Source organism: Oncorhynchus mykiss, chromosome 7 (genome assembly GCF_013265735.2).
Source record: "Oncorhynchus mykiss isolate Arlee chromosome 7, USDA_OmykA_1.1, whole genome shotgun sequence".
Lineage (NCBI taxonomy): Eukaryota > Metazoa > Chordata > Actinopteri > Salmoniformes > Salmonidae > Oncorhynchus > Oncorhynchus mykiss.
In genome coordinates, this window is record NC_048571.1 from 87,534,468 (window position 1) to 87,547,721 (window position 13,254).

General features: G+C 45.0%; 1 protein-coding gene across 5 annotated transcripts in view; it reads right to left on the reverse strand.

Moving 5' to 3' along the window:
- The window catches only part of pxk (PX domain containing serine/threonine kinase), a 59,640-nt gene that overhangs the window by 39,082 nt on the left and 7,304 nt on the right, over positions 1-13,254 (reverse strand). For all 5 annotated transcript variants that reach the window (XR_005052687.1, XR_005052686.1, XM_036984299.1 and 2 more), the window contains 6 exons: positions 12,327-12,377; positions 12,043-12,090; positions 11,013-11,199; positions 7,321-7,398; positions 3,730-3,803; positions 3,295-3,369 (listed from right to left, as the gene is read on the reverse strand). Coding sequence is in view for 3 of the 5 variants with exons in the window: in XM_036984299.1 (XP_036840194.1) it covers positions 3,295-3,369; positions 3,730-3,803; positions 7,321-7,398; positions 11,013-11,199; positions 12,043-12,090; positions 12,327-12,377 (513 nt within the window). In the remaining 2 variants the exon portion in view is untranslated. The remainder of the gene's footprint in view (positions 1-3,294; positions 3,370-3,729; positions 3,804-7,320; positions 7,399-11,012; positions 11,200-12,042; positions 12,091-12,326; positions 12,378-13,254) is intronic.

Here is a 13,254-nt window from a genome sequence, read left to right on the forward strand (position 1 = left end):
GAATGTTATGCAATGTTGTAAGGGGTTGATGCTCACTACATTTCACAGTGAATGTTATGGAATGTTGTATGGAGTTGATGGTTGATTAGCCCCGTTTGAGTCATTTTTACATGGGAAGGTTATTATCCCAGCCCTGAAAACATACATATTATTTCAGAAAACTCCAAGGTCCTCTGATAATACTTCTCCCGTGTGAATCGTCATCCCTGTGTTATGAGGGATATTACAGAGTTTAAGCAGGTACTGGGCCCAGTTTGGGTCAGAACTGAAGTGCTATGTTCGTAGCCTATAGATGAATGATCGGTTTTGTCACATATCAACTTTCCCAGTGCCGTACTTTTAAAAGACGAAGAAGTGGACAATATTGTGCCAATGAATTGATAACTTGCCAAATCTGTCAGGTAATTAAATGTCTGCAGGTTAAAAGTCCATGGTTCTTGTTAATATATGCATTGTTATTTTGACTTTCTCTGAACTGAAGGTCATTAGGTCACTATTAGACTGTCCCTAGGCATGTGAACTGAAGGTCATTAGGTCACTATTAGACTGTCCCTAGACATGTGAACTGAAGGTCATTAGGTCACTATTAGACTGTCCCTAGACATGTGAACTGAAGGTCATTAGGTCACTATTAGACTGTCCCTAGACATGTGAACTGAAGGTCATTAGGTCACTATTAGACTGTCCCTAGACATGTGAACTGAAGGTCATTAGGTCATTATTAGGACTATCCCTAGACATGTCTAGAAGAGCCTCCCAACTTCCGTCAAAACAGTCCAAAATTTTACAGGGGCAGTTTGGTTAAAAATAATCACGTCCGAATCATCCACTGGAAAAACGGATATGCTCTATTTAATATTTACATAACCAACGTTCTATAGTAACACTAGTCCCCCTAAAGCAGACCTTTGACTTGCTGAAGAGCTGTGTTATTGTAGTCTGTACGGATCCAATAGACAGGGCTTGGGCCTTGTTTAGGGCTCCTCCAAGATTCAGTGACCTTGTTGGCAGAACGGTTGTTCCTGATAGTGGTGACCGGGGTCTTCTCTAGGAAGGTCCGCTACCTTGTTAGCAGAACAGTTGTTCCCGATAGTGGTGACCGGGGTCTTCTACCTTGTCAGCAGAACAGCTGTTCCTGATAGTGGTGACCGGGGTCTTCTCTAGGAAGGTCTTCCACCTTGTCAGCAGAACAGCTGTTCCTGATAGTGGTGACCGGGGTCTTCTCTAGGAAGGTCTTCTACCTTGTCAGCAGAACAGCTGTTCCTGATAGTGGTGACCGGGGTCTTCTCTAGGAAGGTCTTCCACCTTGTCAGCAGAACAGCTGTTCCTGATAGTGGTGACCGGGGTCTTCTCTAGGAAGGTCTTCCACCTTGTCAGCAGAACAGTTGTTCCTGATAGTGGTGACCGGGGTCTTCTCTAGGAAGGTCTTCCACCTTGTCAGCAGAACAGCTGTTCCTGATAGTGGTGACCGGGGTCTTCTCTAGGAAGGTCTTCCACCTTGTCAGCAGAACAGCTGTTCCTGATAGTGGTGACCGGGGTCTTCTCTAGGAAGGTCTTCCACCTTGTTAGCAGAACAGTTGTTCCTGATAGTGGTGACCGGGGTCTTCTCTAGGAAGGTCTTCCACCTTGTCAGCAGAACAGCTGTTCCTGATAGTGGTGACCGGGGTCTTCTCTAGGAAGGCCTGTTAGACTTATGTCGATTCCGGATGCTGTCTCCTTGTTGCAACTTGAATTAAACCAGATCGATTTTTGATTGACTTTATCAACGACTGTTCTCCTTTTTGTTTCACCTGGAAATTCCCTTAATTAATCTGATCAATATCATCTGATCAATATCATCTGATCATAGTTTGGATAATTTTGTGATACCAGCCCAGTATTGTCCAAAACAACAGATAAAAGGCCTATATATTACATTAAAACATGTTTGTTTAGTAAATAGTGATAGACTAAGTGTTGTTTTAGCTCTAAGGTAGTGTCAATAGACAATATATGAATAAAAATACAAATGGGAACAACAGTCCGTATCGACTAGGGCCGGCAAGCGTCGGCATCGACTAGGGCCGGTAAGCGTCGGCATCGACTAGGGGCGGCAAGCGTCGGCATCGACTAGGGCCGGCAAGCGTCGGCATCGACTAGGGCCGGCAAGCGTCGGCATCGACTAGGGGCGGCAAGCGTCGGCATCGACTAGGGCCGGTAAGCGTCGGCATCGACTAGGGCCGGCAAGCGTCAGGTAGCGGCAGGTAGGCAGTCAGGGGGCAGGTAGTTGATTCCCGGCAGTCAGGAGGCAGGTAGTTGATTCCCGGCAGTCAGGGGGCAGGTAGTTGATTCCCGGCAGTCAGGGGGCAGGTAGGCAGTCAGGGGGCAGGTAGTTGATTCCCGGCAGTCAGGGGGCAGGTAGGCAGTCAGGGGGCAGGTAGTTGATTCCCGGCAGTCAGGGGGCAGGTAGGCAGTCAGGGGGCAGGTAGGCAGTCAGGGGGCAGGTAGTTGATCCCCGGCAGTCAGGGGGCAGGTAGTTGATTCCCGGCAGTCAGGGGGCAGGTAGGCAGTCAGGGGGCAGGTAGTTGATTCCCGGCAGTCAGGGGGCAGGTAGGCAGTCAGGGGGCAGGTAGGCAGTCAGGGGGCAGGTAGTTGATTCCCGGCAGTCAGGGGGCAGGTAGTTGATTCCCGGCAGTCAGGGGGCAGGTAGGCAGTCAGGGGGCAGGTAGGCAGTCAGGGGGCAGGTAGGCAGTCAGGGGGCAGGTAGTTGATTCCCGGCAGTCAGGGGGCAGGTAGTTGATTCCCGGCAGTCAGTGGGCAGGTAGACAGTCAGGGGGCAGGTAGGCAGTCAGGGGGCAGGTAGTTGATTCCCGGCAGTCAGGGGGCAGGTAGGCAGTCAGGGGGCAGGTAGGCAGTCAGGGGGCAGGTAGGCAGTCAGGGGGCAGGGAGTTGATTCCCAGCAGTCAGTGGGCAGGTAGGCATGCAGGGGGCAGGTATGCAGTCAGGGGGCAGGTAGTTGATTCCCGGCAGTCAGGGGGCAGGTAGGCAGTCAGGGGGCAGGTAGTTGATTCCCGGCAGTCAGGGGGCAGGTAGTTGATTCCCGGCAGTCAGTGGGCAGGTAGTTGATTCCCGGCAGTCAGTGGGCAGGTAGTTGATTCCCGGCAGTCAGTGGGCAGGTAGTGTGCTGTGAGGCCTCTTTTCAGAGAATATTCACACAGACAGCATTGGTAGGAGCTAGATGATACATACATACAGAGAGAGAGTGGGTAGAATAAATCTGCCAACCACAAATCTATTTTCAAAGAGTATACGTACAGTGAGGCTGGGTAGGAGCTTCATGGTCGACTGAAGGTCTTTGTCTGACAGGAATTTATCTGGACCCAAGTCAACCTGTGCAACAATAAAACCACATAAACTTAACACATACTTTACCAGCCAAAAAAACCTCCAGGTGATTGGAACACAATACAGGTTAGAATTACTTTAGAACTATAAATGCAGATACCAAAACGACAATTGTCTGTCGCTAGCAAGTGAAAACCAGTCAGCGCCTGGCCCAAGAATAGTTGTACCTGCAGTATAAAACAGGCTTTGATTCTACCTCTCTGTACCTTCGCATTGTAAAGCAGCTATAAGATGACAATGACGTTCTAAAATAATTGATTAAAAGTACCAATAAACAGCAACAGTAAACAGCAACAGTAAACAGCAACAGTAAACAGCAACAGTAAACAGCAACAGCAGACTTACCCAACTCAACACTTGACGTTCCTTGGGTTGTTCTTTGTTTTTGATTAGGAAATATTTCTTCCGTATCCTCCACCCTGAAAGATGATAAAAACATGTTCATTTTAATATCACATTTTCCTGATTAACAGTCCACTTACATGACAGCTTTATCGGAGTCACAATGGTGAGTTCATGGTCAACAGAGTTGGTGTATAACCAATCAATTTAGAGGGAAAGGGGGGGATACTCAGTTGTACAACTGAACGCATTCAACTGAAATGTGTCTTCTGCATTTACCCCAACCCCTCTGAATCAGAGAGGGGCGGGGCTGCCTTAAATCGACATCCAATGTCTTCGGGCGACCGGGGATTTAGTCCACTTAATTATGAAATCAATTCACCTCGCTTTATTTACAAAAGCACGTCGAGGCTATCAGAGTTATGAAAAAGCACGTCGAGGCTATCAGAGTTATGAAAAAGCACGTCGAGGCTATCAGAGTTATGAAAAAGCACGTAGAGGTCTTCCGAGTTATGAATAAGAACTTCGAGGGGTTCCGAGTTATGAAAAAGAACTTTGAAGTGTTCCGTCCATACTAATAATAAGCATCAGGTGTGTCACTCCCATGTTAGAGCAGTAACGTGACATTGACCTGTCCCCTAATATTCCTCCTGAAGCAACGGAGACGACAGACATCCACGTGACAGCAGGTCTTTTATATTTCCTGACATTTTATCACTCCTGTTATAAGAACACTGAGGCTGTTTATAATCTTTAAACCTATAAAATCACTACAATGTTATTATACAGCCCTAATAGGATATTTAGCGCTTTATTATCATGTTATTACAGCCTTTTTATAATAGCATTATAATTAGGCTGTAACCACATGACATAGCATTATAATCAGGCTTTACCATGACATAGCATTATAATTAGGCTGTAACCACATGACATAGCATTATAATCAGGCTTTACCATGACATAGCATTATAATCAGGCTGTAACCACATGACATAGCATTATAATCAGGCTTTACCATGACATAGCATTATAATCAGGCTATAACAACATGACAGACATAGCATTATAATCAGGCTGTAATGGCATAGCATTATAATCAGGCTGTAATAACATGGCATAGCATTATAATCAGGCTGTAATGGCATAGCATTATAATCAGGCTGTAATAACATGGCATAGCATTATAAGCAGGCTGTAATAACAGACATAGCATTATAATCAGGCTGTAATGACAGACATAGCATTATAATGAGGCTGTAATAACATGCCTGATTATAATGCTGTCATGTTATTACATATATTATATGGCCCAATTATCATTTTTTTGTTAAACCAATCTATGATGATGAATAATGTGTCATACAGCCTTATTTTAATGATATCATGTCTGTATTATTAAGTTATTACAACGTTACTTATTGCTGCTATTTTTATGGACTTGACCAAAGCTTTTGATACGGTAGACCATTCCATTCTTGTGGGCCGGCTAAGGAGTATTGGTGTCTCTGAGGGTCTTTGGCCTGGTTTGCCAACTACCTCTCTCAAAGAGTGCAGTGTATAATGTCATAAAATCTGCTGTCTCAGCCACTGCCTATCAGCAAGGGAGTACCCCAAGGCTCGATCCTAGGCCCCACGCTCTTCTCAATTTACATCAACAAAGCTCAGGCAGTAGGATTCTCTCTCATCCATTTACATGCAGATAATACAGTCTCATACTCGAGCGGCTAGATGTTCTTTACCATTCGGCCATCAGATTTGCTACCAATGCTCCTTATAGGACACATCCCTATACTCTCTGTAAACTGGTCATCTCTGTATACCAATCGCAAGACCCACTGGTTGATGCTTATTTATAAAACCCTCTTAGGCCTCACTCCCCCCTATCTGAGATATCTACTGCAGCCCTCATCCTCCACATACAACACCCATTCTGCCAGTCACATTCTGTTAAAGGTCCCCTAAGCACACACATCCCTGGGTCGCTCCTCTTTTCAGTTTGCTTCAGCTAGCGACTGGAACGAGCTGCAACAAACACTCAAACTGGACAGTTTTATCTCCATCTCTTCATTCAAAGACTCAGTCATGGACAATCTTACTGACAGTTGTGACTGCTTTGTGTGATGTATTGTTGTCTTTACCTTCTTGACCTTTGTGCTGTTTTTTGTGCCCAATAATGTTTTGTACCATGTCGTGTTGCTACCATGTTGTCATGTGGTGTTGCTACCATGTGGTGTTGCTGCCATGTGGTGTTGCTGCCATGTGGTGTTGCTACCATGACGCCATGTGGTGTTGCTACCATGTCGTCATGTGGTGTTGCTACCATGTCGCCATGTGGTGTTGCTACCATGTCGCCATGTGGTGTTGCTACCATGACGCCATGTGGTGTTGCTACCATGACGCCATGTGGTGTTGCTACCATGACGCCATGTGGTGTTGCTACCATGACGCCATGTGGTGTTGCTACCATGACGCCATGTGGTGTTGCTACCATGACGCCATGTGGTGTTGCTACCATGACGCCATGTGGTGTTGCTACCATGTCGCCATGTGGTGTTGCTACCATGACGCCATGTGGTGTTGCTACCATGACGCCATGTGGTGTTGCTACCATGACGCCATGTGGTGTTGCTACCATGACGCCATGTGGTGTTGCTACCATGACGCCATGTGGTGTTGCTACCATGACGCCATGTGGTGTTGCTACCATGACGCCATGTGGTGTTGCTACCATGACGCCATGTGGTGTTGCTACCATGTCGTCATGTGGTGTTGCTACCATGACGCCATGTGGTGTTGCTACCATGACGCCATGTGGTGTTGCTACCATGACGCCATGTGGTGTTGCTACCATGACGCCATGTGGTGTTGCTACCATGACGCCATGTGGTGTTGCTACCATGACGCCATGTGGTGTTGCTACCATGTCGTCATGTGGTGTTGCTACCATGACGCCATGTGGTGTTGCTACCATGACGCCATGTGGTGTTGCTACCATGACGCCATGTGGTGTTGCTACCATGACGCCATGTGGTGTTGCTACCATGACGCCATGTGGTGTTGCTACCATGTCGCCATGTGGTGTTGCTACCATGTCGCCATGTGGTGTTGCTACCATGTCGCCATGTGGTGTTGCTACCATGTCGCCATGTGGTGTTGCTACCATGACGTCATGTGGTGTTGCTACCATGACGTCATGTGGTGTTGCTACCATGTTGTCATGTGGTGCTGCTACCATGTGGTGTTGCTACCATGTTGTCATGTGGTGTTGCTACAATGTTGTGTTGCTACCATGTTGTCATGTGGTGTTGCTACCATGCTGTGTTGTCATGTGTTGCTACCATGTCGTCATGTGGTGTTGCTACCATGCTGTCATGTGGTGCTGCCATGCTATGTTGTCTTAGGTCTCTTTATGTAGTGTCTCTCGTCGTGATGTGTGTTTTGTCCTATATTTAAATTTGCATGCAAGTCCCCGTCTCCTCAGGAGGCCTTTTTTTCATTTTGGTTATCTGTCATTGTAAATAAGAATAATGTTCTTAACTGACTTGCCTAGTTAAATAAAATATGAAATAAAATAAAATCCTTACAACTTACCAATGTCTTTCAGAGGCTCCACCACTTCCCACTTAGGATCCGACCTGAAGAACATGGATACCTGCTGTAAGGCGATTTCTGTCGAGGAGGAGGAGATGAAGGTCAGTGTGACAACCATCCATATGAACAACAATAAACCAATTTATCAACTCAAAATATACCACTACCCTTCAAAAGTTTGGGGTCACTTAGAAATGTCCATGTTTTTGAAAGAAAAGCAAAACATATTTTTTGTGTCCATTTAAAATAACATCAAATTGATCAGGAATACAGTGTAGACATTGTTAATGTTGTAAATGACTATTGTAGCTGGAAACGGCAGATTTTTTAATGGAATATCTACATAGGGTACAGACCACCATTATCAGCAACCATCACGCCTTGTGTTGCAATGGCAACACAGCACAGCTTAGCTCAGCCTCTCTTAAAGTACGGGTCTCTGACCTGTTGATAGTGGGTCGCGACGTGTCAGTGTAAATGTATAATTATTTCATTAATTACTGGAATTGATTTGGCCAAGTGCATCTGCGCTCTCTGCTCAGTTTGGCAGCTGTGTGAATGGGAGAGGGAGATGCCCGTGTGCTCAGCGGTTAACCGGGTCGTTTTTTTTCTGGAAGCTCACTCCGCTACACACGATGCAGCGCTGTCGTTCAACAGTAGATGATGTGCTGTCCGCCACTGACTTGTCACTCCCACTCGCAATCACTCACCGCTGTCATCAAATGGACTCATGCTAGCCACAAATTCTGACCGAGCTCCATTGTCATGAAACGCATACTCAGCGATTAGTTGCTCTCTCCTTCAAACAAACTTTTAACGAGGAGCGCCCACGATGTGTTTTGTGCTTAGTAATGAGTCTCTCATAACGAACAAATGTAATAAAACGACACGTCCTGATCAAACATCCACAGCATGACGGTAAACCCAGGAAGTTCTTTCAGAACAGGACAGAATGCTTCAGGAAACAGGGCTTCGACAGTGGTAAAGTCAGTCGGCTATCAAGGAATTGTTGTCATTTTATAACAGGTGATGATAAGCAGAAATAAGGGAGTACTAACTAACTCTCATAGTAGTTGGTAGATGTGAGTTTCTCTTTCAAACAATCCCATGGCCTTGTACACAGCTAATAGCTAACGTTAGCCAAAGCAAGCCAGTGTAACCATAGTAACAGTACAGATGAAACATGATCAGGCCTACTGTACATCTTACTGTAGAAATTATTGTTGAAAACGAGTCTAGGTTGGAACTGTTGCTGTTAAAATACAATAATAATAGTTATTCTTAGTTGGAATAAACTGAAAGAAGCAAGATGCTTTTTTGAGGTAAACCCACTCTCACAGTTCTGGGTTGTTCCATCTACAGCAGGAAGTGGTGTCCTGCCTGACTGAACCCACTCACACAGTTCTGGGTTGTTCCATCTACAACAGGAAGTGGTCTCCTGCCTGACTGAGAACCCACTCACACAGAAAGCAGTAGATGTTCTGGTCCAGCTTGGCACCACTCTGTTCTCAACGCTGACATTCTTTTAAACAACAAGTACAGAAACAGTTTCAAGGCTGAGCATAACCTCAGTGTTACAATGTCAAAAATGGAGCCCAGAATAGACATGCTCTCATTAGGACTGTGTGTGTGTTTTCTGGTCTACTTCTGTGTGATGTGATCAATCTGTTCATTCTAGTTCAGAATGAAAATGATTTATTGTATTTTAACAGCAACAGTTCCAACCTAGACTTTATTTTAACAATAATTTCTACAGTAAGATGTACAATAGGCCTGATCATTTCATCTGTACTGTTACTTAGGGTTGAAATATCAAAAAGCCTGTGTGTGTGTGTTCTGTTATTCATCTGTGTGATGTGATAAATCTGTTAATTCCAGTTCAGAATGAAAATTATTTATTGCATTTTAACAGCAACAGTTCCAACCTAAACAGATATGTAAGAGTGTTTTTAATGGTGGGAAATAAACATGAATAGATATTTAATTTCATTGTTATTTGGTTTTTGTCTATATTGCATTTGTTTTAGGCAAACGGGCAATGAAATGTACAGATATGTATAGTTGCATATTTTCCTCAGTTTGGGTCCCAGGAAAACAGAATTTCTCCTTTGGGTCCCAGGAAAACAGAATTTCTCCTTTGGGTCCCAGGAAAACAGAATTTCTCCTTTGGGTCCCAGGAAAACAGAATTTCTCCTTTGGGTCCCAGGAAAACAGAATTTCTCCTTTGGGTCCCAGGAAAACAGAATTTCTCCTTTGGGTCCCAGGAAAACAGAATTTCTCCTTTGGGTCCCAGGAAAACAGAATTTCTCCTTTGTGTCCCAGGAAAACAGAATTTCTCCTTTGTGTCCCAGGAAAACAGAATTTCTCCTTTGTGTCCCAGGAAAACAGAATTTCTCCTTTGGGTCCCAGGCTGAAAAACGTTTTATAACCCCTGTGTTAGCTAATCCACGTTTAACACGGTACAAAGGCAAATTGATCATTAGAAAACCGTTTTGCAATTATGTTAGCACAGCTGAAAACTGTTGTTCTAATTAAAGAAGTAATAAAACTGTCCTTCTTTAGACTAATTTAGTATCTGGAGCATCAGCATTTGTGGGTTCGATTACAGGCTCAAAAACAGCCAGAAACAAATAACTTTCTTCTGAAACTCGTCAGGTCTATTCTTGTTCTGAGAAATGAAGGCTATTCCATGCGAGAAATTGTCAAGAAACTGAAGATTTGGTACAACTCTGTGTACTACTCCCTTCACAGAACAGCGTAAACTGGCTCTAACTAGAATAGAAAGAGGAGTGGGAGGCCCCGGTGCACAACTGAGCACGAGGACAAGTACATTAGTGTGTCTCGTTTGAGAAACAGACGCCTCACAAGTCCTCAACTGGCAGCTTCATTAAATACCCGCAAAACACCAGTCTCAACGTCAACAGTGAAGAGGCGACTCCGGGATGCTGGCCTTCTAGGCAGAGATCCTCTGTCCAGTGTCTGTGTTATTTTGCCCATCTTAATCTTTTCTTTTTATTGACCAATCTGAGATATGGCTTTTTCTTTGCAACTTTGCCCAGAAGGCCAGCCTCCCGGAGTCGCCTCTTCACTATTGACATTGAGACTGGTGTTTTGCGGATACTATTAATATGAATTACCGTATTCTAAAATGTGATTTCTGTTCTTCTGATCAACGTGGGTGGACGCCCTAATCAGGTTACGCACCCAATGGATATGGGTCTGGTACATTTCTCAAATGTCCGGTAGATTAAAATGCTAATGTCCAACACCACATTTTCCTAACTGACACCCTGTATCACACCCATGCTAGACACGCCCATCAAACCCTGTATCACACCCATGCTAGACACGCCCACCAAACCCTGTATCACACCCATGCTAGACACGCCCACCAAACCCTGTATCACACCCATGCTAGACACGCCCACCAAACCCTGTATCACACCCATGCTAGACACGCCCACCAAACCCTGTATCACACCCATGCTAGACACGCCCACCAAACCCTGTATCACACCCATGCTAGACACGCCCATCAAACCCTGTATCACACCCATGCTAGACACGCCCATCAAACCCTGTATCACACCCATGCTAGACACGCCCAGCAAACCCTGTATCACACCCATGCTAGACACGCCCACCAAACCCTGTATCACACCCATGTTAGACAACCCTAAGAGTTCACACACCTGTGTAGTTGGCAGAGTAGTTGTTGGTGTCGAGGAACTTCTTGACCAGTTGGCAGGTGGCTAGGATGTGATGCTGAGTAATAAAGTCTAGGTAGACCTGTAGTCCTCTCTGTCTCTCTGCTATGAACTCCCTGTCCATGTTACCTAGCAACTTCTTAGGTGGTAGAGGCAGGCTGACGCCAGAGACCTGGGGGACGAGGTTGGATAGAGGGATGGGGATGGGGGGGGGGGGGGGGGGGGGGGGTAGCAAGAGGTAGAGAAAGAATGAGCGGGAGAGAAAGAATGAGTGGGAGAGAAAGAATGAGGAGGAGCGCGAGAGAGAATGAGGAGGAGCGCGAGAGAGAATGAGGAGAGAGAGCGAGAATGAGAAGCGGGAGAGAAAGAATGAGTGGGAGAGAAAGAATGAGGAGGAGCGCGAGAGAGAATGAGGAGGAGAGAGAGCGAGAATGAGGAGGAGAGAGAGCGAGAATGAGGAGGAGAGAGAGCGAGAATGAGGAGGAGAGAGAGCGAGAATGAGGAGGAGAGAGAGCGAGAATGAGGAGGAGAGAGAGCGAGAATGAGGAGGAGAGAGAGCGAGAATGAGGAGGAGAGAGAGCGAGAATGAAGAGGGGAGAGAGCGAGAGGGGAGAGAGCGAGAGGGGAGAGAGCGAGAGGGGAGAGAGAGAACGAGAGAGAACGAGAGAGAGATAAAGAGATAAAGAGAGAAAGAACGAGTTGACACATAGGAATGTAGGGTTCACAGAATGGATAATGGTCAGGAAATGAGCTGGTAAAACCTCAGCAGAAACCTCAGCTTCCTTTTAACAACGGCTTCTCAAAAATGTGTAATGACCAACAAAGAATACAAAGTAGTGAGCTATGTAGGGAATAGGGTGCTGGTCCAAAGTAGAGAGCTATGTAGGGAATAGGGTGCTGGTCCAAAGTAGAGAGCTATGTAGGGAATAGGGTGTCATTTGGGACCCAGACAGATGTGGTGTGGGAAAAGGCTCTTGTGACCTCTTTGTACCGGTGGAAGTCAAGCCGCACTTACCAACAAACTGCTATTCAGCATATCAAAGTCACTGTATCGCTTTATGACCTGCAACAATAAGAAACAGGTTGAATTGTGGGGGGAAAAAAACAACCAAAGGCTTCTTTCTTGAGGTTGAGAGAGCTCAGTTAAAAAAAAAAAAAGGTGAAAATAGATTTCTAATCTTATTTACAGTACAACATGAACATATGTTATGTTGAAGAACAAAAAGTCTAATTGAGGCAGATAGTTTGAGGTAAGGTTGAGGTTTAAAGTAGGCAAAAAAAAAATGGATTCTTATTTACCTGCCAACTGTTTTCTGTACACACGCCCCTTTGTACTCGGATTATGTATTCCTGGACAGGAAACGAAAAAAGGGACAAGAAATGATTATTTGTGATGTGACTTATCATAGCTATTCATCTCATATGTAGAGCCTAGTTTATATATACAGTTTAAATCAGAAGTATACATACACTTTAACCAAATACATTTCAACTCAGTTTCACTATTCCTGACATTTAACCCTAGTAAAAATGCTCTGTCTTAGGTCAGGTAGGATCACCACTTTATTTTAAGAATGTGAAATGTCAGAATAATAGTAGAGAGAATGATTTATTTCAGCTTTTATTTCTTTCATCACATTGCCAGTGGGTCAGAAGTTTGCATACACTCAATTAGTATTTTGTAGCATTGCCTTTAAAATGGTTCAACTTGGGTCAAATGTTTTGGGTAGCCTTCCACAAGCTTCCCACAATAAGTTGGGTGAATTTTGGCCTATTTCTCTTGACAAAGCTGGTGTAACTGAGTCAGGTTTCTAGGCCTCCTTGCTCACACACGCTTTTTCAGTTCTGCCCCCAAACAATTCTATGGGATTGAGGTCAGGGCCTTGTGATGGCCACGCCAATACTTTGACTTTGTTGTCCTTAAGCCATTTTGCCACAACTTTGGAAGTATGCTTGGGGTCATTGTCCATTTGGAAGACCCATTTGTGACCAAGCTTTAACTGATGTCTTGAGATGTTGCTTCAATATATCCACATAAATTTTCCCTTCTCATGAAGCCATCTATTCTGTAAAGTGCACCAGTCCCTTCTGCAGCAAAGCACCCCCACAACATGACGCTGCCACCCCAGTGCTTCACAGTTGGGATGATGTTCTTCGGCTTGCAAACCTCCCCCTTTATCCTCCAAACATAACGATGGTGATTATGGCCAAACAGTTCTATTTTTAT